General features: G+C 49.6%; 1 protein-coding gene and 1 long non-coding RNA gene across 9 annotated transcripts in view; one reads left to right on the top strand and one right to left on the bottom strand.

The window, feature by feature from the left end:
- Nucleotides 1–25,350, top strand: part of Capn2 (calpain 2) — a 50,724-nt gene that overhangs the window by 16,193 nt on the left and 9,181 nt on the right. Inside the window, exons 3-15 of the mRNA NM_017116.2 lie at nucleotides 8,344–8,462; nucleotides 9,002–9,135; nucleotides 10,112–10,280; nucleotides 11,191–11,274; nucleotides 12,255–12,340; nucleotides 13,566–13,640; nucleotides 14,730–14,890; nucleotides 16,873–17,042; nucleotides 18,662–18,673; nucleotides 19,545–19,756; nucleotides 21,414–21,450; nucleotides 22,723–22,788; nucleotides 24,286–24,343. Of these exons, the coding sequence (NP_058812.1) occupies nucleotides 8,344–8,462; nucleotides 9,002–9,135; nucleotides 10,112–10,280; nucleotides 11,191–11,274; nucleotides 12,255–12,340; nucleotides 13,566–13,640; nucleotides 14,730–14,890; nucleotides 16,873–17,042; nucleotides 18,662–18,673; nucleotides 19,545–19,756; nucleotides 21,414–21,450; nucleotides 22,723–22,788; nucleotides 24,286–24,343 (1,383 nt within the window). The remainder of the gene's footprint in view (nucleotides 1–8,343; nucleotides 8,463–9,001; nucleotides 9,136–10,111; nucleotides 10,281–11,190; nucleotides 11,275–12,254; nucleotides 12,341–13,565; nucleotides 13,641–14,729; nucleotides 14,891–16,872; nucleotides 17,043–18,661; nucleotides 18,674–19,544; nucleotides 19,757–21,413; nucleotides 21,451–22,722; nucleotides 22,789–24,285; nucleotides 24,344–25,350) is intronic.
- Nucleotides 2,603–24,947, bottom strand: LOC102555308 (uncharacterized). Of its 8 annotated transcripts, XR_010057314.1 has the most exons (6): nucleotides 24,210–24,947; nucleotides 22,716–22,850; nucleotides 9,498–9,638; nucleotides 3,691–3,903; nucleotides 3,186–3,293; nucleotides 2,603–2,876 (listed from the first exon to the last, which is right to left on the bottom strand). It is a non-coding gene; the product is annotated as an uncharacterized LOC102555308 (long non-coding RNA). The 8 variants fall into 8 exon arrangements; XR_010057312.1 differs by lacking the exon at nucleotides 9,498–9,638 and having other exon boundaries at nucleotides 24,210–24,940; XR_010057313.1 differs by having other exon boundaries at nucleotides 2,603–3,903; nucleotides 24,210–24,944.

Here is a 25,350-nt window from a genome sequence, read left to right as displayed (position 1 = left end):
CCAAGCAAAAGATGAAGGTGTCAGGTTTGCTGCGAGGCCCTTGGTGACTCCCCTGGCCACAGTAATGTCCTTTCAGTGCTGGGTCTAGACTCCAGAACCTTGCCTCCCCCACCTTCCTCAAATTGTCAGTCATTTTACTTCAGAGTTTAATGATCCACAGACTCCCTCTCTATAGGTATCTGTAGCCCAAGTCTGGCCTCTTTATTTGGAGTGGGTTATTCTAGCTCTCTGTATTATCACAGAAACAAAGTCCAGTGGGAGTAGGTGACAGAGAGGGCACAGGAGGCCCCCACGGCTCAGTCTGCAGCTTCAGTGTCTTCCTGGATGTCTGACTGATGTGGGGTAGCCTGGGTGACAGATTGGCATTCTGTGAACAGTGGTCACGGGGCAGCTCAGTAACCTCTGGGCTAACCACGGACGTGTTCACAGCTGCCAGCTCCCACCCTGGGGAGGCACAGCCTTGGGGACTCTCATGAGGGATAAATGCTACAGTGACCCATCTCTGACCCTTGTCCCTGCTCTCGTTCAGGGTGCTGGACAGAAGCCAGTATGAGGCTTCCCAGGCAAGAAAGGCAGACTAGAGACGATATGTCACAGTTGTACAGCAGCCAAGGCGGGGTTTATATATACATGGCCTCTCCTCCTTCCCAGGGTACACTGACAACAGTGTAAATATAGACAGTACAAGCTGTGATAGCCTTTAAAGAAAACCAAGCAGTTACAAAGAAAATACAGTCCGGGGTTGGGGATTTAGCTCAGCGGTAGAGGCCCTGAGTTTGGTCCCCAGCTCCAAAAAAAAGAAAAGGAAAAAAAAAAAAGAAAGAAAATACAGTCCAGAGCCAGCCAAATTATAGACACCTGTAATCTCTGCACATGGGAGGCTGAGGCAGGAGGACTGCTGTAAATTTGAGACCAGTCTAGACTATTAAGGAGTTCCCGGTCAGCCTGAGCCTCAGTCTTACAGACTGAGACCCTGTCTTAACAGAGAAAAAGAGATGTCAAGAGGAAGAGGGAGCCCTAACCCAGAGAGAAAAGGGTAAGTACTGTCGAGGGCACTCACTGTGGCAGATAGCCCTGTGCTGAGGGCACCGAGGGCCTCTGGCTCCTGCTGGCCAGCCAGCCTAGCCTGAGTAGCCCAGTGAGAAACCCTGTCTCAAAAGCAGAGTGGCATCTGAGGAACAACTCCTGAGGCGGAACTGCACACACATGCACAGCCTCCTGCTCTTGTGTATGCACATCACACACACACACACACACACACACATATACACACACACATACACACACACATACACACACACATAGGCACACTCTCCTGCTCTTGTGTATATGCACACACATTAACACTCCTGCTCTCCTGTATGTACACAATCACACGCATACACACATGCACAGCCTGCATATAACACCATACACACACACACACACACACACACACAGGCACACTCTCCTGCTCTTGTGTATATGCACACATATGAATGGCCTCCTGCTCTCCTGTATGCATGCAATCACACACATACACACAACCATAGCCTCCTGCTTTTGTGTATGTCACATAACACATATACATATACATACACATGCACACACACAAACATGCACACAGGCAGAGCCTTCTGCTCTTGTGTATATGCACACACACATGAACACACACATATACCCAGGCGCGCGCGCGCACGCACACACACACACACACACACACACACACACACATCAGTTTTTCCTTTTTCTATTAACTGTATATTTTTCTAGTAAGTTTGGTCTTTTGCTCTTTACATATTAAAAAAAAAAGTGACCTGTGGTCTAGGTCTGAACAACATTCATTTTTCACCTTTTTTGTATTCTCATTCATTTACTTTGGTTTTATTTATTGTGACTTTTACCATGTAATTTCTTTAATGTAGTTAAATTTACTATTTTAGATTTAAACATTTTTAACTTATGACTTTAAAGTTTCATGGCTTCTAAATTACAACTAGATAGCTAATTTTTACTCTACGATTGCAATAGAATTCCCCCACTTTTTCTAGAATTTTTGGGGATTCACAGACGATGTCAAATATTACCATAATATAAAATATGCAAACACATAAGAGGACAAATGTATAAATGGATCGTTTGTTGCAGTTAGGACTGTATACATGGTATGTATAGATATAAATTTAAGTTGATAATATGACTGTTTATATATGAATGTCAAACCATTCATCATTCCTTCTGAGTGCCCTCCACAAGTAAGGAGGTCAGAGGACAACCTGCAGGAGTCAGCTCTCTCCTTCTACCTTCTGAGTTCTGGGGCTCAAACCCAGACCTTAGGGGCAGAGCCTAAGATCCATCCCTCAGCCTGTTCTTCTGCTCATGGTTTTAGACATTCTTACTCATGGTCGCTTTGTCACTTTGCTCTGCTGTTTAGGGTGGTTTGAGGGGGTTGGGGGGAGCATGGCCTGGAGCTTGTGCCAGGCGTGAGTCCCAGGGCCTGGGGAACTCTTCCTAAGTTCCAAAGTGCTCGAATGACGGTGTACACCACGACTTGGGCCTCTTAGATACTGCTGTCTGCCTGGGCCTCATGCTTAATTCCCCCATAAACATAGGTGTGGACAGATTCCGATTTTTATTGCTATTTTTATTGAGATCACATTTATAGGCCAATTTAAGAGGAAAAGACGTTTTTATGATAATAAATCTTTGTAGCTGAGAATATGGACTACTTTAAAAAACACAGGGTAGACAATTGCCTCAGCCCCACAGGCTGGGGCCTGTGCAACTTTATTAATACAGGTCAGCAGCTGCCGGGGGCTCTTTTCTTCGTCTCGTTCTGCAGGTTGGGGGCAATTGACAGAATTCTAGAACCTGAAGTGGGACTTGTACAATGCTACCTACCAAGAGAGAGCCACCATCAGAGGAAGCAGGGAAAACGTGCCCTGACCATTGGTCTACAGGTCCCCCACTGGCTAAACCACACCAGCAGCCATAGCGTCTGCTGGTCAGGGGGCTTCTAAGCAGAAACCAGGCTGGAGGCTACAAACTAAACACAGAGGCAAGCAAAAGGTTGCCAGGCTCCTAACCGCAGCCAGCCATAGTCCAGCATCAGGCTCTGGGGACAAGTGTTTCTGCTTGAGGTAAATAGAGTAATTTGGGGACCCAAAAAGAGTCCACAGAAGATGATGCACAAAGAACCTTTGTACCTGTGTAACAACAGTGATGACTACCAGGAGAGACAGTCCTCTCCCCTCCTCCCCACGGCGTGGGCCAAGGTCTGAGTGGTCCCTCCCAACAGCGTCGTCCTGTTGTGACTGGCAAGCAGAGCCAAAAGTGTGCCACTGGGGAGCAGAGCCTTCTAGTCTTGAATCTCTTACCGCTGCCGGTTAAAACCTGTACATTTCTTTTCTCAAGCCGCACCCACGTGACCACATTCCAGGGCCTCCGCCCTGGACCCTACAGGCACCCTTTAGGGCTGGCGCTAAAACAGACTAGCTGAATCCCTTCGTGGTAGTTAATCCACTTATCAGACCCTCCCAAACTAGCTGGCTGACTTATTACCAGCCCAGCCTGTAACTGCCCCAAGCAAGTTTTGCTTAGCGGGGAACCCCGGGGACATCTCCAACTAGGCTACCTGCCCACGAACAGGTCCTCGTGATTATCCAGAAGGGACAGATTTCCATAAATGCTACAGAGGAGGTGGATTCTGACCTTGGTGGGGGATAAGTCAGAAATGGGTGGGGCTGAGGGAAGAGGCCATGGTTGATACAGTTGTAGCGCAGGTGTCTTGGCGAGAAACCGTCTACTGCTCTTGGGGCTTACAGGTGGCGTGAGCGCTCTGCAGAGTCTCAGGTCACATCTCGAAGATCCGGGTCTCCCAACACTGCTCTGAGTTGGGCGAATCTGAAAGAGGCACCAACCTATCTGCAAAGCAGGGGCGTAGAGGGTGTGCAAGAAAGAATTTAAATTAGCAGACAGCTGTGGTCAGTGTTCAGGAACCCAGACTGCGCCCGCTGAAACTGGTTTCCGCCATGAAATGGGGGCACTGTTTAGTGACCGTGAAAGGATGTGATACTGTGAACACGTATGCAAATGCTTGCACAGGCCTGGCACATGGCAGGCCTTTGAGCGTGTCAACTGGGTAGAGATTGATGCCAATATATTTTGTAGGAATCCATATTTAAAAGGGGGGGAGTTAATGGAGCTTCCTTTCCTATCTCTAAATATTCTGATTGGGCTAAGGGAGAACATGAAGGAATCAAATATAAAATGTGATTTCAGGTGTTTCCAACTTATTAAAACCCAAAATATTCTCCTTCCTCTAAGGCTTCCTCACTGGGCTCGAGAGTTAGAAAAGTTGAATGTGTGGTTGTAAGCACACATGTAATCCCAGCACATAGGAGTCTTGGGCGGGAGAAGTTTTGAGGTTCTAGATAGCCTATGCTACGCAGTGAGACCTTGTTTCCACGCACCCACAGATCCAAAGTGTGCATTCGCTGCTTCCCGCCTTGGCTTTGACTGTAGGGTTGTCTTGGCTGTGTAATGCTAAGCTTTCACGTTGTCTTGGTGAATTACCTTGTACTGAAGAGATTATAGGCTTTAATATTTCATAAATGTGGCAGTTTGCATACTAATGACCCCCGTGGGCCCCTGTATTTGAATATATTTGGATGCTTGGTTGCTATTTGAAAGGATTACATCGATTAGGAGGTGTATCCTTGTTAGTGGAAGTGGTCTATTGAACCTTGTTGATTGTTAGTGTATCCTTCCAAAGTGTTGAATTCGAATTTACAGTTGAGCATTCCTAGTGGGAACAGGATACTCTTGATGAAAAGAAATTACTGACATGTGTTATTCTGAAACAAAGCCCAAGATTTGGCTGGGTAGGATAGCACACACCTTTGATTACAGCACTAGAGAGGCAGAGGCAGTCAGAGAGCTCTGTGAGTTCAAAATCAGCCTGGTCTACATATGGAGTTCCAAACCAGCCAGAGCTCCATAGTGAGACTGTGTCTCAAGAAAACAAAACAAGAAACGTCCCAGTATTTGGACTTAGAGACTGTGTGTGGGAGATCTGACAAATATCTACTCCATGGACCTCCTGACCTTTGGAGATAAGAGAGGTGTTAGGAATGACCTGAGCCCTATGAGAAGTTCTAGAAAAATGCAGACTATTCTTTGTCAGCATTAAAGTGTTGTGCAAGTGTTAGACACCTGTTTGTTTTTAAATTCCTGCTGGTAGGAAGAACACGGACTAGAGGGGGAGGGGGTCTGAGCTGTGCCCCTTCCAGGATGGAGGAGCTAAGCCTACCTTAAAGCCCCTGTCTTGTCGCCCAGGGGACCCTCTAGCATCGTGACCCTTTCAGAAGAAGCTGGATGGCAAGTGGTGAGGAAAATGCTCCTCTCCAAAGGCGGCTTGAGAAGAGGCCTAATTCTTGCCTGTCTAGGATGGATATGTGCTTCTGAGACATGGAGAAAACCAGAAGCCACAAAGCGTGGCCACTGATTTCCAGGATGTGGCAAGAGCACACTGCACTGCTAGTGGTGATTCAAGACAGGTGTGCCCATCTAATATGAATACAAATACGGAAATACAAACATGTCACTTTCCAAGGCCAGTCCTTCACGCACTCAGTCATTGTTCGCTGAACAGCACGCTGGTCCACAGTGACCTCTGAGATTATAAAGGCCTGGCGTTCCACGTATGCCTATGCTTCCGTGTGCATGCTGATGTGCGAGCATTGGTCACTGGGGCTGAGGGGATCCGGAGGCGGGGAGGGAGGACGTCAGGGTGGTCACCAACGTGCTCACCAGGCCTCCCCTAAGCAGATCCTCAGATTTGATGGAACCTTACACAGAATCCATGCAAGCCCCAGCTCAGGTCTGACCCCACACGGTGGGTCCATTTTCACACCCCAGGCTGTGTCCTCCAAATGCCATGAATAGGCTACAATCTAGGCAGTTTGCAAGAGTCCTAGAAAATGTAATAAGTTCAAACTAATCTAGAATCACAACCATTGCCAGGCTCCTAAAGAGGTCTAAAGGAGAGGAGAGATGGTATAAAAAGAGGGGGGCTCCTATTACCCCAGAAGCAGCTGGTGCCTAGAGCACTAGCCCTTTAGTTATGGGGAGTCTGAGTGTCTTAGATGGACGAGCAGTCGATCTCTGGAAACTGGCAGGTCTTTCTTAACACTGTGTCCACAGGTCCATCCAAGGTACAAGGGGGAGATAGGTAGGAAAAGCACTCCCAGATAGGTATCCATCCTTGCTAATCCTCAGATCTACCTGCTGTCCAGAGATAGAAAGGATCACTACCAAATTTCTCCTGGGTCCCCAGTCAGAGTCTCCGGTTTGGACAATATAGTGGCCTCAATGACCCGAAAGCTTGGATCCTGACAGCCAATAAAGCCCTACCTTTAAAACTTGGGCAGGCAGCTGTTTGAGTGTGTGTGTGCAGTGGACACAGAGGCTTGCTAAGCCTTGCGACTCTTTAAAGTGAAGACAGCAAGTGCGCTACATGGCCTCCTGGAGCTGTTAGGAGTAATGAGAAGAATTTGGATCTCCCAGATCAGTGGGCAGCATGCAGGAGGTCTGAATAAGCAATGGCTCTTGTCCACCTTCTCCCAGCAGTAAGCCACAGGGACTTGCAACCCAGTGCGCTGGGTCAGGAAATGGGGGAAATGATCAGTTCATGTGAAGGAAATACTTCAAGCCAGGTTTGGCTTCATGGATGGCTCCACTCGGGAATCTAGCTTCCTCATCTCTCAGCCTTTCTTCATCAGCATTGGCAGGGTTTCATGGAGGCAGCATGATGTCAGAGCCCTTCAGACCACACATCTTTATAGATGCAATGCAGAGGCCACCTGCCCCACCCCTGAAGTTCAACTGGGGGGAGGGGGGGTCATTACACTTTGTTCCTGAAGTCAGGCAATGCCCCTGTATTCCAGTCGTCTGGAATTGGGGACAGGTCTATAGCTACTGAACCTTGAGACAGAGTCCCGGGAAGGCTCTGGTGTTACTAGGAGAACGGCAAATGGTTGTGGTGGAAAACTACAAAAATCTGCATTGCTCTACTGCTCACCCAAGTCCAGAAGTTTTGCTTTCTTTTGGTGACCTGCTGACTAATCAGGGAGGCTGTGTGTTCACTCACCACCCGCTGCCACCATTTGTCACACAGCACAACCTGAGGAGCTGAGTGCAGTCCTGTCAGAGGGGTCACGTAGCTCAGGCTATATCAGGATTTGCCCAGTAGCCACCAGAATTCAGAACTTCATAAAGGCTGCAAGGATTCTAATTAACCAAGCCATGCCCTGTGGTTGCCAAGACAACTTCTACTGTAGTAAACATCTTCATTCTCTTCCTAGTTCCCTTTTGTTGCTGGTTTTTTTTGTTTGTTTGTTTGTTTGTTTTTGTTTGTTTTTGTTTTTTTTTTTGTTTTGTTTTTGTGCTCAACAATGTCCCTGTCTGCAAACTGTCTTGAGCTGGTGCTGGACCAGGTTGTCTCTAAGTGCGGGATTGACCTAGTGCTTCCTACATGGAGCTCCTGCAATGGTCCCCAAGGAGGACTGCATGCTTTAGACACACATCCTCCTTCACAAAGAATGGGCCTGATGATCAGAGAGCCTCATCTGGTTGTCCCTGTCCCTTCCCTCCCATGTCCACATCCCAGAGGTGAGCTCTGCCTCTACCCCAGGATACCCTGGCCAGCCCAAGTTCATGCATACTGTCTGAGTTCATGCATTGTTGCACACTCCCGTGATCACACTGTCCCTGTCCCTGCCCAGGCATCTCTCTCCTTGTCTCTGAATTCTTGTAGGAGATGGGCAGTGTTCAGCCCCTCCTCGTCGACTGCTGCATTTTCTCCCTCTCATTCAAACTCCTCTCGGAAACCTCTTTTTTTTTTTTTTTTTTTTTTTGGTTCTTTTTTTTTCCGGAGCTGGGGACCGAACCCAGGGCCTTGCGCTTCCTAGGTAAGCGCTCTACCACTGAGCTAAATCCCCAGCCCCTCGGAAACCTCTTTTCACTGAGGCCTCTTGTTGCCCTGTTAAGTTCGGTTCGCCCATAGATGGGCATAGTTCCTGTGTGTGAGCACAGGGCCAGGCTCTAACGACACAGTTCAGCCATCGCAGAGTTCTGAGTTTCTCAGACAATGAACCTCTCTTGTATCTAGCCATCCACACATGGCGTTTCTCCATCAAAATATCCACCAGACCAGGTGACCTATCCCGTAGTTGAAGACTGTCTGAAACACTGCTCCGTCTACTCCAGGGTAAGGTTGGGTTTTAAGCACCCAGCTGCAGGAACAAGACTTCACAGCCTCCGGGAGCTAAGACCTGACCAGAGCTCATGGCTTTGCATTCTCAGGGGACTGCTGGCTTCTGGCTGCCATCGCCTCCCTCACCTTGAATGAAGAAATCCTGGCTCGAGTTGTGCCTCTAGACCAGAGCTTCCAGGAAAACTATGCAGGCATCTTCCATTTCCAGGTAACTTAATGGTTGGCCAAGGCACCTCCCCGTCCTGGCTCAGGGACTCAACAGATTCCTCCAGCTTGACTTTGCTCCTCAGCTTCCTGGTCCCTGGTGGTTTGAGAACTCTGGGGGTCAGTTCTGTTCTGCAAAGAATGCTGGAAGAGAGAAATTTTCCCAACCTGTCCACCATGTGGAGTCCCATCATCAGAATGGCTGGGAGTTGGGGGTGGGGAGAGTCCATGGAGGTAGATCATGGTGTACAGGAAGTAATGTGTTCAGGAAGTAATCCCTAAGTTTTTAAGTTTATTATTTGAGGTTTGAGATAAAAGGTTAAAAGGCTTCCTTTCCCTGATAGCAAATGAGAGATGGCATTTTTAAAGTGTGTGTGGCTTTGGAGACCTACATTGAGCTCCACTGGCCTCTTGCTTGGTGAGGGGCACGCTTAACATAAGACACTGAAGAGAATCATGGGAACTTACAACAAGGGGCTGGGCCAGATGAAGCCAAGGCTCGGAGTCCCAGCGCCACCCTCTCTTGTCCCCCATGCCCTGCAGTTCTGGCAATATGGCGAATGGGTGGAGGTGGTGGTGGACGACAGACTGCCCACTAAGGACGGGGAGCTGCTCTTTGTTCATTCAGCTGAGGGGAGCGAGTTCTGGAGTGCCCTTCTGGAGAAGGCCTATGCCAAGTAAGTAACCACGCCCTTCCCCAACACCCCATCTTGCCCCTGCTGCCCTGGACTCTAAAACAGGAGCTATTTTGGGGACTGTTTTGAGTAGACATTCTGTTCTATAAAAGGATGACTTTGGCCCAAATTGGGCTCTCAGTTCAAGGAGGCAATGTGGGCATGGGAGTTGTTCACATGATACACTGGTACAGGACGGTCATTGTTTTTGAGCAAGGGAACTGGAACATGCTGAGGCTAATTGCTCTGGCCTTAAGAACTCTGCTTCTTTGGTGGGCCCCGTTGCCTCTTAACCAAAAAGACCAAAACCTTCTTCCAATGGCAAATCTGCCCATTGCAAAGGTAGGAAAATAGTGGAAACTCACCCAGAATAAATCATGCGGCTGGTAAGAATGGTTTCCCAGTTCTAATCCTAGCTGGGCCTCACTCAGATGGCCCGAAGTTGTGCCAGGTCCACCCAGGATGTCAGCCCTCTGAAGTGGAGGTCTCAGGTGCTGGTGCTCTCGCTGCATTAAGATCGGAGTGAGTGGGTTTAGGATCCCTACAGCCCCAGGCTAGAAATGGGGCGTAGGGACTCCCTGTCCTTAGCCAAGAGAATTTGGAGCATAGAGCTCAGGGCATGACCACAGGAACCTGCTGTGTGCTTCTCAGGAAGCTGGATTCATTACTTTAGTGTCAACCTCTGTGTCAAGGCTAGAGTCAACACCAGAGGCTGGATCAGAACTAAGTCTTTCCAGCTCCAGGGTTCGGTACAAATTCTAAAACATGTCATAGCCGCAGAGGAAAAGTAACTACAGAGATAGTGCCTTGCCTTCCTGGGTACCCCAAGTTGGAGACAAAGACAAAGAGAATGAAAGCAGGGGACCCCATGAGCTCCCATGGGGGGGATCTGAGTTGGAGTGGGGTGGCATTTTCAGGGATGAAGGTGCACCCCGCAGCATCCAGGGCACTGAGTGGCAGTGTGAATTCCCTCCTTCAGGATCAATGGGTGCTATGAAGCACTCTCAGGGGGTGCCACCACTGAGGGCTTTGAAGACTTCACAGGAGGCATTGCCGAGTGGTATGAGCTGAGGAAGCCTCCTCCCAATTTGTTCAAGATCATCCAGAAGGCTTTGGAGAAAGGTTCTCTGCTTGGCTGCTCTATCGATGTAAGTCTCCATGGTCCTCTCCAAGCACTTCAGTCTGCTGTCGCTCCGAGGAGGGGTGGGGTGAGGGTGGGGTTGGGGATGAGGGGCTCTTTAAAACAAAGGTGCATTCCACTGCTCAGCTCCCGAAGCCCAGGATCACTAGGCAATAGCTCTCTAGGGGGCGCATTTGAGATAGGAACAGTGATTCCTGCCCTTCCTCCCCAGCCCACTTTGGATTCTAACTGTGCTGAATCACTCTACTCAAAGAGCGCAAGTTACACAAAGTCCCCCATCTCCCTTCTGCTGGTTTTAGCACCTTGTCCCCCACCTGCAGGGCTGTTTGAGCAGCCCCGCAGCCTCTCCTCACTCTGTCCCAGTGCTCATGGGTCCTGGCTAAGACTGCAGGGAGTACCGCAAGGAACTGTTTCTTCAAAATAGCTTTGCAGGCAAACCTCACCAGGGAAATGGAAAGTGAGCCTGACCCAAGTCCTGGCGAGGAGCTTCCCCAAGCTGGGCCCAAAGAATGGGAAGGGAGGGTTTTTAAGGAGTTGGCAACCCAATACACGGATTCTGAAGCGAGGGTAGAAATAAAAAACTGCCATCGTTGTGCAACTGAGCTGGGCGGGGTAGGGGTGCGGAATTAGAGCATCTTGGCTACAGTTCCCCCATGGGGTGTCTGTCTCTAGGCCTCCCACAGACCCTTGTCTCGAAGGTGAATCCCTGCACACCCTCCCCATCCAGAAGATGATTCCTGGGGCTTTGGGATATGCGCCAACTTGCGCCTTGGTGATCAGCAACTGAAAGCTGCTCCTCCAGGTGGCAGGATGGATGCTCAGAGTCCCCCAGGCTGGGCCCGGGTGCTTTGTGCGTCCTTCTGGGCCATTTGTATCCGGGCTAGAGCAGCCGCCGCCTATTGTCCTTGCGTTTACAGATCACCAGCGCTGCGGATTCTGAGGCCGTTACGTACCAGAAGTTGGTGAAAGGACATGCGTACTCCGTCACTGGAGCCGAGGAGGTACGGGCCCCTGCTAGTTGGTGGCTGTCCGGGGTGGGGCCTCCAGGGTGGCAGCTGCCTGGCGCGCGCTGCCCTCTGCTGGTCACAGCGGCGGCTGCAGGCGTTCTTCGGATCAGCTTTAAAAACAACCCCCAAACACAGCACTTCCTGTTTTATACTCTTCAAATTACGGCTCCTGGGGCGTGGTGGCTCACACCTGAAATCCTAGCCCCTGTTTCTCAAGTCCTAGGATTTTTTTTTAAAGACTTTTTTAAAATGTGTATTTTAACTTGGCTAAGTTTGCCACACAGGCTGTCTCCAAATAAGTGGCTGGGTTTTTTTCCCCCAGCCATTTACAAGTAAGCTACAGGAATGGTGGGACTGTCGTCCCAGCTACTTTGGAGTCTAGACAGGAGGGTCATTCGAGTCCGTGTGCTCAGAGGTTAGCCTGGGTAACCCAATGAAACCTTGACAAAACAAAAAACAACAGCAGAAACCCAAACCGCATCTTCCTTTCTATCCAACACCTTTAAGCAACTGAGAAAGCGCCTCTGAGAGCCTGTAACAAAAGTACAACCTATTATAGTTAACTGCGGTGTAGCTGTAACACCCCAAGCACGGACACCAGGTTGAGCTAGGCCGGTTGTGCCTCCCTCCCACTGCTGACAAAGATTAAAGGGCCCAGTCTTTAGAGCCAGCTCCTGGGAGCTTTAATTCTCATTTCCTTTGTTTTCGGGGAGGTGGTGGTATTTGTTTTGCTTTGTTTTGTTTGTGATGGAGTCTCACTGGCTTCCCTGAACCTTGGGGAGAGACCTAGGTGCTTGGGGTTTAATTCTGATTATTCCAAGGCTGGCTGGGAGTGATCTGAGCGTCAAGCCCTTTCCAGCTTCCATGATCCTCCTCCACCCACTTATCTGAAGCGGGGTGGGGAGGGTCCAACCCCCCCACCCAAGCCTGTGTGGCCCTCAGCCTCTTCAACTTTTTTTCATTGGATCCTTCAGGTTGAAAGCTCAGGAAGCCTGCAGAAATTGATACGTATCAGGAACCCCTGGGGACAAGTGGAGTGGACCGGGAAGTGGAATGACAAGTGAGAAGGGAACAGAGTGGGCGGGCCAGGGTGCACGCGCATCCTACAGGGAGGGCCAGCTGAGTTGGTCCAGGAAGCATGTGCATCCTACAGGGAGGGCAGAAGAGGGCCAAGGAGGGCTGAATGCAGCTCAGGGAGGAGGCACTGTGGGTGAGGCCAAAAAATGAGGTTCTGAGGTCCCTCCTCACACTGCGTGTGCCCCAGGCCTGTGCTAAAGGGTTTCGCAATCAGATCACTACTCTCAGCACTGAGCAGCCCTGGCTTTGCCCAGGCCTCCAGCAGGCTACATTCTTTCCCTACCTCACAGTCAGTGGCCCGACCGACTGTTCTTTTCCAGCTCATGCTCACTCTGCTACTGGGCCCTCTGGGGAAAATACACCCCACAGACCAGTGAGATGGCTTAGCAGGCAAAGGTGCTTGGTACCAAGCCTGATGACATGAGTTTCTGATCCCTGGGACCCACGTGGAGGAACGAAAGAACCAGTTAACCACAAGCTACCCTCTGACCTTCACAAAGGCACCATGACAGAGCGTCCACCACCCCGCTAGACTATTCGAGCGAGCACACACGCACGCACAAAAAAATAAATGTAAACAGGAAAAAAAAAGAAAAGAAAAGGCACCGTCATCCTAATACATCAAGGCATGAACAGTGCACCAAGAGCAGAGATGAACTCATTGATTCCCCAGGGCTGTTAAACTTCAACCCTCTGGGGCAAGTGATCCATTGAGCCTCTCTGCTGGGTCCCCCGACTCTTCCCGAGGTGCATGTCCCCCTTTTCTACCCCTTTCCTGGCTTGTTCTAAGCAGCCCTGCCCTCAGCAGAGGAACACCTATGGGCAGACTTCCTTCCAGGTTGCCCTGGGGGTGGTCCTTGGTGGATGTCCAGTTGTTGCCCCTAAAAGATCTGCCAGGAGCATCTCCCCTGACACAGGCAATGCTCCTTCGTCCCTTGATGGTGGGCCTTGCTCATTTCCTACTCTTCTATCCACCATGGTCCGGGAGAGCAAGACGTCTCCCTTGCTCTGTGCTGCTTAGATTATGCTTTGCGTTTCACCATGGGGTCTGGATCCAGGTGGGAGAATCCCTTCCTTTCTGAGGCCTGGGCCCTTGGTAGGTAGTCAAAGAGGCTGTGTTCCGTGCCTCAGTCTTTGGGGACTGTAGAGAGAAATGGTCTTTACCACACATTGGTTCCTAAAGCCTCTCTTATTGCTTTGCTTTTCAGCTGCCCCAGCTGGAACACGGTTGACCCAGAAGTAAGGGCAAATCTAACAGAACGGCAGGAGGACGGAGAATTCTGGTAAGTCAGCGGAGGCTCCAGGGAAGTCAATAGGCAGGGAACCAGTCAGAAATGCATCCACTGGGGTTGGGGATTTAGCTCAGTGGTAGAGCGCTTGCCTAGCAGGCGCAAGGCCCTGGGTTCGGTCCCCAGCTCCAAAGGAAAAAAAAAAAAAGGAAATGCATCCATCACGCTGAGGCATGTGGTAGGGCACTGTGGCTTTGCTGCTTTTAATGCATCTAAGTGCCAAGCAGATGGTACACCTCTATGCTCTCTAGAAATTGAGGAAGAGGGCTCACACATCAGAGACCAAGCTGCACAGCCTCAGCTATCCAGAAAAAACCTGTCTCCAACAAAGGAAAAAAATCTCTTTATGATTCTAAACAACTCTTAAATCTCTTCAATGTGTCCATCTCAACTGTGGGGTTGACACCCTGGGCAACCTCACCAAGGCTGAAAGAAATTCCTTCAGAAATGTTCAGACCCCAAGAGAAAGCACAGAGAAAGATGGGACCTTTCCTCCCACCAGTCTCTAAATAGACATCTTGGCTCATTAAAAAACCAACACCAAGGAAGGGATGGCTCAGTGGTTAAGGGTGCTCTCTGCTCATGCAAGTCTGAGTTCAGTTCCCAACCCCACATGGTAGCTCATAGTTGCCTGTAACTCTAATTCCAGGGGATCTGGCTTCCTCAGGCTCCTGCTTGTATGCAGGGCACAAAAACTTACTGACGCAAACACACAATTTTAATAAAATAAATAGAAAGAGACTGGCTCCTTAGTGAGCAGAGAGGGTCCCTCATGTATGCACTGCCCCACAGAACACCTACATTGGTCATTGTTTGCTCTGTGAGCCCAGATGTTGTCTCTGTTCATATCTATTCATGGCTTTCATTTCACATATGAGAACTCTGGGGTGCAAAGAGAACTCATCAATTTGCCTAAAATCACCCCTTAGAAAGTGGCTGTTACAGAACTACATTTAGGGCCCTCTGAGTCTGGCCATAGTGCCCACTCCTGGGTCTTAGGCGGTCCCAAACCTGACCAGGTAGAAGTTTAAGGATGACCCTGTGTCATCTGTAACTCAGGACGCCTTGTCTCTGCTTTGCTAGGATGTCCTTCAGTGACTTCCTGAGGCACTACTCTCGTCTAGAAATCTGCAACCTGACCCCGGACACCCTCACCTGTGACTCCTACAAGAAGTGGAAACTCACCAAGATGGATGGGAACTGGAGGCGAGGCTCCACTGCAGGGGGCTGCAGGAATTACCCAAGTAAGTGTTATGACCATGAGTGGTTGCAGTCCCATGGCCTCCTACCTGGAGAGAGACGCCACATCAGCCTGAAAGCCTGGGGGAGTTGGCTCCCACTCACCCAGGCCCTCGTTCTCTTCCCTCACCACCAGCCTTTGTCTCAGCATCTATTTTTCCATTTTCTCAGCCTTACTACTTCCTGCATTCGTTTGCTCTGGTACCCTTTGGACCCCACATCCACTGATGGCCTTCATCCAGTTTATGGAGGCAGTGCTAAGCCCCAGTTCATAACGAGCCACCCCAGGCCCTCATGCACTGCATCCTGGGACACACGAGCCTCTCGCTGTAGTCTGTCACCCTCTTGTGTGTCAAGTTTACTTATAAAATGTTTATAGCTGGGTGTTGGTAGCTGCGTGCCTTTAATCCCAACACTCAGGAGGCAGAGACAGGCAGATCTGAGAGCTGAAAGCCATTGTGCTGTACAGAGTGAGTTCTAGGACAGTCTACACAGAGAAATGCTATCTCAAAAAGACAGACAGACAGGAAGGAAGGAAGCAAGCGAGCAGGAGAGTGCTTCTCCTCTGTTCTGCTCTGTTGATTCCTTTGCTGATCTCTTCTGTTTTGATGGCTCAGTCCTCTCCTACTCTGTCCCATAGACACTGTCTGATCTCCATGACACTGCCAGTGATAGGGTGGGGTGTACAGAGAGTACTGGGAACTGTTCCAATGAGCTTCATCTGTGTATTAATCTTCTCGATGAACTCAACTATTTTCATTTCCAACTTGAGGATGATGGGACATGGGAAGTGGCTGGCCCAAGGTCACAGAGCTTTCTGGGGTTAGAACCCAGGCAGTACGGCTATGAAGTCACTCTTACTCTGGTGGCAGATCATGGCCATATTTTGATTCTCTGTTGCGGATGAGGAAACAGAGGCTGTAGGTCGTACACCAGGCCAACAGAGCAAGCAGACTAGCCGGCCAGCCCCTCCAGTCCCAGCATGCAGTTCCAAGTGCAGCTCTAGAGGCTTTAGCACCCACAAAAACACCCTGTACCCCTTAGGTGGGGAGTCTGCAGACACTCTCTCAAGGACCTCCGAGCGAATGCTCTTGCCCTTGGGGACGTCCTAACTCAACAGTACTTACTCAGTGACACTGAGGTAGCCTAGAGCTTCGTACACAAATGAGTATGTGCCAGTACAACTGAGATTAAAGAAGCAGTTGTGTCATGGCTGCCAACACTGCGAGACCATGCTTCCAATTCAACCCCAGAGGCCATTGTGTGAAGGATGGGAGGCACTCAGACAGGAGGGACTCAGTATCTGGCTGCATATGGGGTTTGGAAGTGTGGGTTGCAGAGGCACCATAAGATGTTTTCTGGCCTCTGCATTTGCAAAGGAATGGCAGGGCGAGGGGGAAGACAGGCACAGTGTGCAAAGATGTCCTTAGGGAGCACCAAGGCAAGCCAGCCTAAGGGCAAAAAAGTACCATTCCTGCTTTAGGTCCTCCTGAGGTGCACACTGTGCCAGGAGCCCAGTGGTCCTCCATTTGCTATGATGTGGGTGATAAGCCTTTGTGAAGACTTTGTAAGGGGACCAAGAATGTAACTCTGATGGGAGTGAATCCCTGGTTCAGTTTCTAGTACTTGCCATGCCTGCACTGAGCAGGTAGAGAGTCAGGAGGACCAGAAATTTGAGCTCATCCTCAGACACATAAGCAAGTTTGAGGCCAGCTTGAGCTGTAAGAACCCTTGTGCCAGAGGAGAGAACCCAAGGAAGCTGTCTCCTCACAGTAGCTGCAGGCAGATTTGACTCCGAAGCCCGTCTCTGTCAGTAGCCACTCCATCTAAGAGGTTGCCGTTGGCCTCTTCTGTGCTTCCTCTTTTCCCACCAGCTCCTTTTTTCTCATCCTTGACCCACCACCTCCAGCCACAAGGCCAGACCCACCGTGGTTCTCAGATCCTGGAAATTTATTCAGGGCTGGGTTCCTCTGACCTTGTTCCACAGATACCTTCTGGATGAACCCTCAGTACCTAATCAAGCTGGAGGAAGAAGATGAAGATGATGAGGATGGGGAGAGGGGCTGTACCTTCCTGGTGGGCCTCATCCAGAAGCATCGGCGGCGGCAGAGGAAGATGGGTGAGGACATGCACACCATTGGCTTCGGCATCTATGAGGTATGGGCAGAGGATGGGTGGAGCTCTGCCTTGCCTTGCCTTCCCTTCCCTTTCCTTCCCTTCCCTTCCCTTTTCTTCCCTTTCCTTCTCCCAGGCCCCACATAGACCCCACAGGCAAGACTTGGAATAAGACAGAGGACAGGGAACTTAGCCAAGCCAAAATAAAGAAGCCAGCATAGCCAGACTTAGCAGTAATTGACCCAAGGTCTATACAGCTGTTTGTGTCCCCAGGGACCTCCTGGCTCTTTCTTGGGCTCCCATAGCTACCCTCTTGGGAGTTCCGTGCTTGGAAAAGACCTCCGTGTCCCCGTTCACATCCCCTAGTCCTGGCATTCTGGTTAGCCCGGCAAACTCAAAAAGAATAGAACAGAATATTCTAGAGCACACCAAGAAGTATTGAGAGGGCTGAGCTCAGCCAACAGGTCCTAATGGCCAGAGACCAGCCAAGTCTTTGGCCTGGATGAACAAGAGCCCACAACAGGATAAAGAAGGGCCATTAGGCTCCCCAGGGGCTGGCTGGCTGCAGCTGTGCTCTCACAGGTCCTTTACTTCTCAAGGGACTCGGTGTCATTCCAAGCCAAAGAAAAGCCCTGCCTGCTCAACTGCGCCAGAGGGGCAGCCTTGTCAAGGCAATCTCTTCTTCAAGATAAGGGTTAGAGCTAGGAGACCTGACTCCATGTGAGGGCTCAGCTGCACAAAACATGGCGTTGCTTGGCAGATGAGCAGATCATGGAAGACCTCAGGGATACCTTTTTGCTTAGTGAGTGAAATCCGGCATTTGCTGGACTCTTCCTGGTTCTGCAAACCCTGCTACCCATCATTCCCTCAGTTCCATGTTTAGCAAGGTCACGTGGTAGCCTGAACATGACTTTGGGAAATGGTAAACATTACCAAGCCAGACCTCTACCCACAAACTCCAAGCACACTCCCAGAACACTGCGGAAACCAGACTAGGTGTCAGGGAGGCAGTCTAGCCCCTGTGCTCCGCACTGGCAACATGGCAGCTTCTGATTGGCTGACAATCTGAGCCCCACCCACCAACCTGAGAAATGGGGTTGGACAAAAAACATCAGTTTAAGTATCCCTGGACTCTCAGCCTCTGAAACGGCGGAAGCTCAGGACTTGGGCAGAATAGCTCAGAAATGCCAAGTGAACTGTGTCTGCTCATGCATGCACTTAGAAGTCCAGTCATGCGCTTTCAGAGTTGGGCAGGATGTTGGCAGTTATCAGTCCCATTTGACATGTAAGAAAACTAAGGCCAATAAGAGAAAGTGGCTTAGTGGAGGAGATACAGACTGGGTGTGGCTTGCCCTGGCCTGTTGCTTCCTCCACCTGTAGCCAGCCCTACTTTCCCTGAGCAAGAGGTGGGTGTGGGCATCCACACAGATAGCTGGTGACCAAAAACAAGTCACCACATGCCTGAATGATAGTAAGGGCCCATCCACCATATCATCGGATCCTAAAAGGGTTTCCTTCCAATGTGCTACTTTGAGTTACAGTGATGACCTAGTTAATAGCACCGGAGCTACCTAGAAAACCCTTGGTGAAGAGTCGGGCACAGTGCTAATGTGTTTGTTCTCAGCTCTCCAAATCTGAACCAGTCCTCCTTTATTTTTCAGGTCCCAGAGGAGGTACGTCTGGCATGTGTCAGTCCCCGTCCCCAAGCCTCCAGCTGCCACCAAGATTGAGGCTTAGCCAACCTGATCTCAAGGAGTAGTGGGAGCTTCGGAGGGGGCTGGTGGCTGGGGATGAGCCCTTGATCCTGCAGAGGCCATGTGGAAGTGGCTCCAATTCTGGGGCTGACTGGAGTAAGCTCAGGGCTAAGTATCTAGAGAGTTCATTAGTGCTTACTGTTTCCCCCACAGCCCTGAGAACAAGCAGAGGCGGGGTTGGGGTGGGGGTCGGGGAGAAGCAGCTCTCAGGCTATGTGACCTTCTATGCCTGACATACTCTCTCTGAGCCTTGCTTTCTTTTCCAGTGTAAGTAATTAACCATCAACCACTCTGGGCACTGTGGGCATGAACTGGGGTACAGTAGGCCACAGTTAACAGTAATAAAGTGCCTAGGAGCCAGGGGACTCAAAAGGTCATTTACTAAATGGCCATACCAGGTGCCCGGACCCACCCATGGCCATTCAGATAGACAATTAAGATTTATTGTGCTGTGGGCCCAGCCTTGAGTTACATCTAGTTTGACAGCCAGGCTCCTTTCTCTGCTTTGTCTTTCCTTTTGTCGGCCTGTGAAACACAACATAGAAGTGATCTGGATCTGTTGTGAGGGAGGGACCTCTGGCACCCTGATTGTCACCTAGAGCGAGGTGGATGGGAAAGGGGTGTTCCCATCATACCTGGTCATGCCTGAGCTCCTTACCAGTAGTGTGATGCTCAGGGTGGAAATTTCACTTCCCATCTAAAATGATCCAGGCATCGTCCCCACTATTCCTCTGGGAGTGAACGTGACACAAGTGCAAGCTCCTTCCTCATTGCTTTGTTTAACCATCAGCTAACAGGGCAGACCAACATCCACCTCAGCAAAAACTTTTTCCTGACAACCCGAGCCAGGGAGCGGTCAGATACCTTCATCAACCTCCGGGAGGTCCTCAACCGCTTCAAGCTGCCCCCGGGAGAATATGTCCTTGTTCCTTCCACCTTCGAGCCCCACAAGAATGGCGATTTCTGCATCCGAGTCTTCTCAGAGAAGAAGGCTGACTACCAGTAGGTTCTGTTACCTCTCCCTGTTTCTGGCCCTGGTCTGCCCTTCACTTTTCTTTTTCTCTAACACCAACCTACTTGGCAGGTCAGTGTAGGGCTGGAGAACTCTGAAAGTTCTACTCAAGGAAGCAAAGGGAAAAGGCACTCAGGACATGCTAAGTTGGAACAGGGAAGCTGGGGAAGTGAGTGGCTTGCAGTCCAGTGCCACAGTCTGTTATGAATTACCAATTGTTAATATAATTTTAATGGCCCATGTATACCCTCTGTGAGCCCACTCCTGGCATAACCCTGGCTTTCCCAGGTTATGTGTAATCGATAGTATTGATGTCCAAAACCTTCCCAGTTTTAGTCAGGAAGTCTCTGGTGGAACCTTTTAGGCAGATATGACAAGTTCCCACCATTGTCCCTGTGGCCTCAGTTCTGCCACCCCTGTCACCATGTAAATCATTTAGCCAGCAGACAGAACCACCTCTGGACACTGTAAACCAAAGGAGGATCACTGTAAGACTGTAGGGACCCCAGCAGTAGAGACAAAATTGGAAAGACAGGAACAAGGGTACTCTGGAGGAACCACAGTTGGGACAACCTTTGCTTAAGACCCAAAGGTCCCATAGATTGTGTTTGATGGGGTGGGCATGGGCCAGTCTCTACCCATTTCCTCCTGTGAAAGGGAAGAGGCATTGGAAGAGAGACCATGGAACCTCTGCTTCAAGACACTACATGACAAGAGAAAGAGTTTCCGTTCCCAACAGTTGTGAACCAGTAAATGCCACTAGAGCATGGTGGTGGCTCCCTCCCAGCATGGTCCTCCTGTTTCATTGAAGCTTGCTGCAGGGAAAGGGCTGAGTCATTTCACTTGGGAATCCCAGTGTGTCCAGCCTGCTCTGGTCAAACCCTATGCTGCCTTTCTCCCAGGGAAAGGCCCCCAGTGTGAGCTCTCTGCCACTCAAAGATGCTGCCCTGACCTGGGACAGCCAACCTACTGCAGATCCCAGCTAGCAGCACTTGGAAGTCCCTTTACCCTCCTGTGACGATTCAGGCCTGCAGGTGGGGCTCTCAGTAACCTAGTTTAAGACTACAGGCACCCAAGTAAAGCTTTCCTAGGCTTAAGTCTCCTCACTGAAGGACCCAGCTTATGGAAGGGACTGTGTGGAAGTAAGCTAACATTGCCATTAGGTTCCACAGGGCTTGTTCCAGCCCAATGTGGGACAGAGTCACAGGTTCATGCAAGCAATTATTAGGTAGTTTTCTCCTGGCACAGGATGCTTTAGATGGAACTTCAAAGTTGTCCTTTGAGACTAGGGATGTAGCTCAGTGGCAGGTGCTTACTCAGCATTGTGAGACCTCAGCACTTTAAAAAAAAAAAGCAAAGCAATGAAACAGGTGTCAAGAAACTGTCCAGCCAGAAGCCAAGTCCCAGAGCCCTTGCACTGGACCACTTAGGAAGCTGTTTGATAAAGACCCAAAACCAACAAAGTATCTCTACCCTGGCTACTGTTGCCAAGAGGCTGTGTTATCACAGAAACCGGGTACAGAGATGCCCTCTGCCACAGCATGCTTCATTGTAAACACTGCTGTTCTGTCTCCAAGAGTGACTTCTGCAATACTTCTAGCTCACCCTCCCCAGCCTTCTAGTAACAAAATATCCTTCTCTTTCCAGAACTGTCGATGATGAAATCGAGGCCAACATTGAAGAGGTATTTCTTCCTTAACTCTCTAACTCTGCTCATTGATGGGTGGACACACAGGATGTTGACAGAGCAAAACCACTGTGGGGGCCTGGGCACCCCTTGGGCTGTGTGAAGACATTTTGAAAGCCAGGCTACAGCCAGTCAGACTCTTGCTCATTAAAGCCCAATTATTCGTGTGCAGGGGGGTCGGGGTGAGGTTGGAGGGTGGGAATAGGGAAGGACAAATCACTAATGCTGCCCTAAACAGGCTGGGCTCTGGTCATTCCCCTTGCTCAACCTCACTTTTTTTTTTCTATTTTTCGGAGCTGGGGACCGAACCCAGGGCCTTGCGTTTGCTAGGCAGGCGCTCTACCACTGAGCTAAATCCCCAACCCTCAACCTCACTTTTATCATTTAGAAAATGGACTCAAAGGATGAGGAGATTCCTCATTTTCTGAGAGTTCTAAGAATGGTTCAGTGGTAAATCCCGAAGGGCTTTAGAGGTGTAATTCAGGAATTTCACCCAAGGCCCAGTCTTAGCAGAACTGAGTAAAAGTACCATAGGCTAGAGAAAGGAAGGGGGTCTTGCTTCCTCTCTCAGAGTCCCCAAGGTGACTCTGATTGGATCATAGTTGCTGAAATCCTGTGCCTCTCATACGTACCCAGTGGAACACCAAATGGTTTGTAATTGACTAAACTTTCCACAACATTCCACTGGGCTCCTGTTGGAGTAGACCATACAAGGTCATTTTAGTTAAATATTAAAGATACTTGGGATTACAAGAAGTTAAAGGGTAACCTCCCTGCCATGTGGTTTCCACCCCCTCTCATGGGCTTTAGCTAAAACAAAACAAAACACCTTACCTGGGCATGGTGGTACACACCTGTGATCTCAGCACACAAGAGGTAGAGGCAGGAGGATGAAGAGTTCAAAGCATCTTTGGCTCTACAGTGAGTTCAAGGCCACCCTGGACTACTTGAGACCCTGTCTCGAGAAGGAAAAAAATTCTCAAAAGACAGGTGTGGTGACGCACACCTGTAATCCCAGCACACAGGAGAAGGATCAGGAACTCATAGCCATCCTCAGCTACATAAAGAGTTTGGGGCCAGCCTGTGTTATATGAGTCCTTGTCTCAAAACAAAACAAAATCATTAATTCCTCATAGTGACATTCATTGTAAGCCCAGGAGCCTTAGAATTCTGGCCTGAGGGACAGGAAGACTGGAAATTGGGGGGTTGGGGATCTTGCTGTCAATCTCCCCTTTAACCCATTTCCTGTTTCTATGTCTCACCTTCTAGATTGAAGCCAATGAGGAGGACATTGGAGATGGATTCAGAAGGCTGTTTGCTCAGCTGGCTGGAGAGGTAGGTGTCATCAAGGTCCTGCTGACTCAAAAGAAAAGTGATCTCCTGGCGGAGACTTCCATCTAAGGGGAAAGGAAGCAAACCAAGCAAAATCTGAACTGTCACCGGTCGCTCAGACCCTTAGCTTGGCATTCCTTGTTCATATCCTCTCAAGCCCTCTGCTGTCTTCCAGGGCAGCCATGGCTCTGCTCTTCTTTCCATGAGATTCTCCCTCACTTTGAGGCTGTTTTGTGTCCTCTCTGTCCCATGCCAACGGTGACAGGAAACTTGACTCCCAATCTTGGCCTCCATAAACATACCTGAGATAGAAGGGACCCATTCCTCCAGAATGTAAGGAGTTTACACCAAAGCCTTGCTTGTCTTTTTCTTGAAATATTTCCCTAGCCCTACAGTCTCATGACAGAGCCAATCAGCCCTTTCTTCCCAGCAACTCCAGAAGCAAAGTGTCCTCCTCCACTGTGTAGCTCTCTCTAGTGTAACCGTGAAAGAGACTTATCAGAGTGCTAAGCCAGATGCTGTTTGTGCTAAGGCACCATCTGTCCCCTCTCCACAGTTTCTCATGGGAAGGGGCATCAGAGAAACTTACTATCCCCACTGACTGAACCACATATACCCCACACATACACACACACACAGTGAACAGAGTTAGCTGGACCTGAGATAGGACACTGAGGAACCCTGGCAAGTGACCCCAGAGAGGAGATGAGCCGTCTTGGAAATGGCTGTTCTCTTTCTTTCTTCCTTCCTTCTTTCTTTCCTTCCTTCCTTCCTTCCTTCCTTCCTTCCTTATCAGACCTCCCTTTCCCCGAGTACTCCCTCACACAGATCCTCCCCCATTCTCCCCTCCCCTTCTCCTCTGAAAAGAGGTACCCCTCCCCCAGGTATCTCCCCTTCTTCCTACACATCCAGTCACTGTAGGACCTGGTGCATCCTCTCCACAGAGGCCAGAAAAGGTGGCCCAGGAAATGGCTGGTCCTAAGCAGTTTCAGGAACTCCAAAGTCTGAGTTGTAGAGGTTAGAGGAAGCCTGCCAGGTAGGAGGGATGGTTAGGGAGGACGAGGCTGCCACAGAGAAAGGGTGACTGACTAGACCTAACCTACATTACCACAGTATGCTAAAAACAAGCCAGGGAAGTACTTAGTGTAGGTTGGGGACAGCAGCACCAACATCACTTAGGTTGTTAACAATGCAGTCAAGATTGCATTGCTAAGATGCTAACCACTTGGAGGCCGGAGAGATGGCTCAGTGGTTAAGAGCACTGGCTGCTCTTCCAGAGGTCCTGAGTTCAATTCCCAGCAACCACATGGTGGCTCACAACCATCTGTAATAGGATCTGATGCCCTTCTCTGGTATGTCTGAAGACAGCAACAGTGCCCTCATATAAAATAAATAAATAAATCTTTAAAAAAAAAGATGCTAACCACTTAAGGTGTTCACAGTGGTTCGCCCAACGCCTACCGGGAAGCCCATAATGATGTTCTGGTCATACGTCCACAGGATGCGGAGATCTCTGCCTTTGAGCTGCAGACCATCTTGAGAAGAGTTCTAGCCAAGCGTAAGTGTCCTTTTTACAAATCCCTTATCCTACTCTTCCCGCTTTAGATGTGAGGGGACATGGGCCAACTCAGCAGCTGTGGCTAGACCATCACTCTCTGTTCCTACACCAGCATGACCTTTGCACTGCCAACACGGGAGGAACAGGATGGAGCAGACTCCGAGTGAGGTCATAATCTAGGGCAAAGGTTCCTGGGTCTAGAGATCACAGAGGAAATCCAAGTTCTTCTATGGTTGCGCTCTGTGATCTAAACCCAGTTAGACCACCCGTCTGATTACCCCCACCCCATCCAAAATAGACATACTGTGACTTCCTCTTCCCAGTGGTTAAATACTACTTTGTGAGATAACATCTAAAACTCTGCCTGCATGCTGTAAACAGAAGTTCTTATAATGACTAGCTGGTAAGGAAAGGCTAAGTCAGCCCAGAGGGTGGGCACCAGAGTCCTGAGTTCCTAAGTTCTCTGTCTACATAGGGGAGAGGGCACCTGTCACTGACTGGCCAGAATGACGGACAATACGCCATCTTACCCACAGACTAGGAGAGATACATTGCAAAGTCTCAACACCCCACCTTGAATTAAATGAGCTTCAATTCACTTGAGCCAATGGGACCAAGTAAATGGTGTCTAGATTCTGGAAATACATGCTCAGGCCCAGGTCAGAGGCTTCCATAAAGCAGGGAACAAGACTAGGTAGAGATCGGAGAATGAGGCAGAGTCAAGGTTATCGTCAGCTTTTTTTTTTTAATCTTATAGCTATTACTTTTTAATTTTTTTCCTTTTAAAATATATAGGTATTATTTTTTACATGTATATATATATATATATGTGCACATGTATGTGCACACATATGTGTGTATGCACATGAATGCCACCTTGCACACATAGAGGACAATATGCAGGAGCTGTTCTTTTCTTCCACAGTATGGGTTCTAGACGATGAACTTAGGTCATCAGACTTGATGACAAGTACCTTTACCTGTTGACCCGTCTTGATGGCCTTTTT

The sequence above is a fragment of the Rattus norvegicus genome, chromosome 13 (assembly GCF_036323735.1).
Source record: "Rattus norvegicus strain BN/NHsdMcwi chromosome 13, GRCr8, whole genome shotgun sequence".
Classification (NCBI taxonomy): domain Eukaryota; kingdom Metazoa; phylum Chordata; class Mammalia; order Rodentia; family Muridae; genus Rattus; species Rattus norvegicus.
The sequence above is the reverse complement of the archived record's forward strand: the minus strand, read 5'-3'. Positions and strand labels throughout refer to the sequence as shown.